Genomic DNA, 4,104 nt, shown 5'->3' with positions numbered 1-4,104 from the left:
GTATATATATATATATATATATATGAAAGTGAGCATATATTCATATATATATATGGAAGTGAGCATATCAAGCACAGACTTGCTTACTTTGCATATGTTCTTACAGACTGCAGAGTTCATAATTTTTTGCTTTGAAATTTGTGCTATGTTAGCACAGAAATTTGGGGATTTTTAGCACAGACTTGCTTACTTTGCATATGTTCTTACAGACTGCAGAGTTCATAATTTTTTGCTTTGAAATTTGTGCTATGTTAGCACAGAAATTTGGGGATTTTTTTGGTAAGTACCGCAGAATGTACAAAATGCCGGGCCTGTTGCTAACAAGGGGAATATCTCACATACGTGTAGCTTGTGGTTCGCTGGTGAAATCTTAAATTTCTCACTGGTGCTGGCATAACATTGGTCTCTTGATTCCTGCCTCTACAGTTCAATTGGTATACTCGCCGGGCTGTACTGGCTGGCATCTACAACACTACAGAGCTGGTGATGCTTCAGGACACCTCCCCTGACTTTGAGAACACCTGGGCTTTCCTAGAAAACCGAGTAGCCGATGCCATGAACATGGGTCACACAGCTAAGCAGGTAGATAGTCACTCCCAATTCATAAAGAAATGCGCTCTTGCACTGTTCGTGTGAGCTGTTACTCTGGCCATGCTCACATACCAATTTTGTTCCTTTTGATTCTCAGAAGTAAGTTCATTTAACCACTCATGCAGTAACTGTGCCATTAGTTGGACTATCTCGTACTCGGTGTTATTTTTATGGGTACCCCAAACATTTTTGGCATCTAACATTTCAAGCACCTGAATGCTCTTCTCACCAGGTTTCTCGCGTCTTAGCCGTATGCAAGGCTGCACACATCTAAAGTAATAAACATTTGAGAAGATACTTAGCTCACCATTTGATTAAAATTACCCTTGGGGGAAGTTTACAAAATGTAAAAGAATAAAATGCAGTTGTACGATAAAGGCACATCTAAGGCAGCAGCGGGAAGACTTCATTACATTTGTTGAGGAAAAGCCTTCCTGGAGATCTCTGAAAAGGTTTAATTTCACCGCAGTGAGCTCCAGAGCTGCCCCGTTGCATTTGTCCGGAGCACGCTGTGTTGCTGTTGTCTGTGCATGCCTCTCGAAATCCCACTCAGTCCGCGTGCTTGGATGCCGCTGCAGTGCCCTTTCTGAATTCTGCAGTCCCTTCCGACCCAGTAGCACATGCTGGCTGTGTCAATGATTCCTGTTTGGTTTATCCATAAGCATGAAAAAATCGTTAGAGCATGTGTGCTTGTTTCCTAGGTGCAGGCAACGGGAGCGGCGCTTGTCCAGGGCCTCATGGGTGCTGCTGTGACTGTAAGTAATGCTAGAGGCAGGATTTCATCATTTTCCATACAGGAGCTCATATAGGAATCCTTCTCCCCCCCCACTCCTCCTCTTTGATGCCAAACATCTGTTGTTTATTTACTTCATTTATATCCCACCTTTCTCCCCAGAGGGGACCCAGAGTGCTTTACATTGTTCCTCTCTATGGGGTCTATCTGACATCCCATGTGAATTTCAGCCCTGTACACAAGCTATGTACACAATGGAGCTGCGGTGGCTCAAGTGGTTAAGACACTGAACTGCAGGCTGTGGAAGATCAGTAGTTCAGCAGTTCGAGACCCGAGTGTGCCGCATGACGGAGTGAGCTCCCGTCTCTAGTTCCAGCTCCTGCCAACCTAGCAGTTCGAAAGCAAGAAATTGCAAGTAGATAAATAGGTACCACTTCGGTGGGAAGGTAACAGCGTTCCGTTCGCCTTGGTGTTTAGTCATGCCGGCCACAGACCACGGAAACGTCTTCGGACAGCGCTGCCTCTTCGGCTTTGAAACGGAGATGAGCCCCGCAACCCTAGAGTCGGACTCGACTGGCTTTCGAGCAAGGGAACCTTTACCTTTACCTTTTTACACAAGCTATGGTAAACACCCGTACAGTCTGTGTACAGTGTACACTTGATTTTTCTTTAGAAACGCACTGAGTCATTTTCATGTTACTGCTGAATGTGTGGCTTTGAACCCTCACTGAGTCTCTGGTTCCATTTGTAAAGTGAACACATGTTGGCTTTCCCTCACAAACAGATGCATGCACATAATGTGTGGGATATATGTTTGTCATTCTCTATACCATGTGAAAAGGGCTACGGTGTAAAACAAAACAAAAAACACCATGTGCTGTGTGTTTTAAGGAAGATCTTTCAGGGAAGCTTTCCTGACTGTCTCGTTCTTCTCATTGAAAAATCCCCGATACGCTGCCAGGAACATTCAAAGTTACTAAGGATACAGACTGGAGGCAACTAAAGAACTGACAACCTCCACCATGGAGAGTTTGTGGTTTCGAGTTCTCATGAGCAGTGGCAGGGTCCCACACTGCATTTCTGGCATGTGATTTTTTCCCCTCATGGTTCAAAGTGCTACCTATTGTCTTTGCATACTGTACAGATAAAGAATCTCACAGGACTGAGCCAGCGTCGATGAGGCAGGAGAGCTGGGAGAAGACCCATCGTGGAACAGCATGGAAGGAATCCTATCATGAGAACGCTAAACTGTCACACGTCTTTTAGTGCTGTTAAAACACCCAACACAGTTCACCAGCCTGGTCTGGAGCTATATTTTCTGGGCCATGTAAATCATGCCAGATTTTTTTTTCTCTTGATCCCAACGAAAAATGATGTGCAGGCTCCATTTTATAGAAAACTTGTGTGAATGCGAATTTCTGAGTTTCACTCTCCCTAATAGAACCAGTGTGTACACCATTCGCATCTTTGAAAAGGATGAGAAGTAGTCGCTTTGTGCTATGCAAAGCTGTTTATTTTTTTCTTCCCTGGCTGTGAAGGCACTGCTGGAGGTGCCTGTTAAGATATTAGATCCTCTTTGTTTCCCATTCTTTTCCTGGCCTCCAAGGTGACAGTAATTGTGAACTCAAAGTCCATCCCACTAATGGCTCCTCATTGATGAGGTGGGTCAACCCTCTTTGCGAACGTGCGTCTCCCTCTATTCCTGGATGCCGACATGCCTGTAAATTGCTTAGAAGTGTTTGTATAAAACAACATTGAAATGGTTCCCTCAGCAATAGCTTACAGCTACTTCACGCTGAGAGTGCTTTCACTATGCTGTTGGCAAGGAGCTTCTGCTGCAGTTCATGCTCCAAGCTAAACATGCTGCCGGCGAGACTGAAGAATATACCCGTGAGGCTTTGCCACATAACCACCATCTGGTCTGAACTGCATCCTCAGTGACTTACCTGTATGATGTTAGCATGTCAGTGATCTGCATCCTAGGTGGGTTTCACTGGTATGCCAAGGTTGCTAGACACAAGCAAAATTACACAAATAAATCCCCCCCCCTCCCGTGAGCATCAAGCTTAGGTCAGGCTTGGCACTGCTAGCAGCCAGAGACTGCAGGAAAGGAGGCATACAGTCTGCCCTAAGGCTTGAGATAGTTTCTGGGTTAAAGAGGGCTGCTTCACACCTCTGTGTTCATCTTTTGATGATTAGTATCTGTGAATGGGCCAACAGAGAGAATCTATATTCCACATACTGCTTCAAGCACAGAGCCATTCAGTGGGGTTCGTTGGCACATTAGCTACCAGTCACCCAGTAGTCTATAAAGTCGCATGCTTGTTCATTGGCATCGGGTGGTATTAAGCCTCTTTCGAAACAGCATTACTGGCTTCCAGAGGAAATTCAGGGTCCTGGTTATTCCCCTGTAAGGCCCTTCACAGCCTTGGAGCCACATTCTCAAAGGACCGATTTTCCATCTGTGAGCCCACTGAAGGCTGCTCAACAGCCCACTGACTCGGCAGCCAGATACAACGAGGAACGCACATGCCATTTTGCTGGTGTCCCTAGTTCAGTGGTGCGGCTGCTCAACAGCCCACTGACTCGGCAGCGAGGTACGCACATGCCATTTTGCTGGTGTCTCTAGTTCAGTGGTGTGGCCTACCAAAAACGCTAAAGACACCTTTGTTCCTAGCTTGTTTTTAGAGCTTGTAAAGGTGTCCTTTTCCACAAGCGTTTCTCTAATATGTCTACAAGAATACAGGGATTTATACCCTGCCCTTCAGAGTGACTTACAA

At 45.5% G+C, this 4,104-nt stretch overlaps 1 protein-coding gene across 1 annotated transcript in view; it reads left to right on the top strand.

Moving 5' to 3' along the window:
- Nucleotides 1-3,885, top strand: part of COQ9 (coenzyme Q9) — a 21,419-nt gene extending 17,534 nt beyond the window's left edge. The window contains exons 7-9 of the mRNA XM_015409649.1: nucleotides 427-582; nucleotides 1,293-1,346; nucleotides 2,469-3,885. Coding sequence (XP_015265135.1) covers nucleotides 427-582; nucleotides 1,293-1,346; nucleotides 2,469-2,504 — 246 coding nt within the window. The 3' untranslated portion in view covers nucleotides 2,505-3,885. The remainder of the gene's footprint in view (nucleotides 1-426; nucleotides 583-1,292; nucleotides 1,347-2,468) is intronic.
- Nucleotides 3,886-4,104: the final 219 nt, after the last annotated feature.

The sequence above is a fragment of the Gekko japonicus genome, unplaced genomic scaffold (assembly GCF_001447785.1).
Source record: "Gekko japonicus isolate JY-2015 unplaced genomic scaffold, Gekko_japonicus_V1.1 scaffold2984, whole genome shotgun sequence".
Taxonomy (NCBI): domain Eukaryota; kingdom Metazoa; phylum Chordata; class Lepidosauria; order Squamata; family Gekkonidae; genus Gekko; species Gekko japonicus.
The sequence above is the reverse complement of the archived record's forward strand: the minus strand, read 5'-3'. Positions and strand labels throughout refer to the sequence as shown.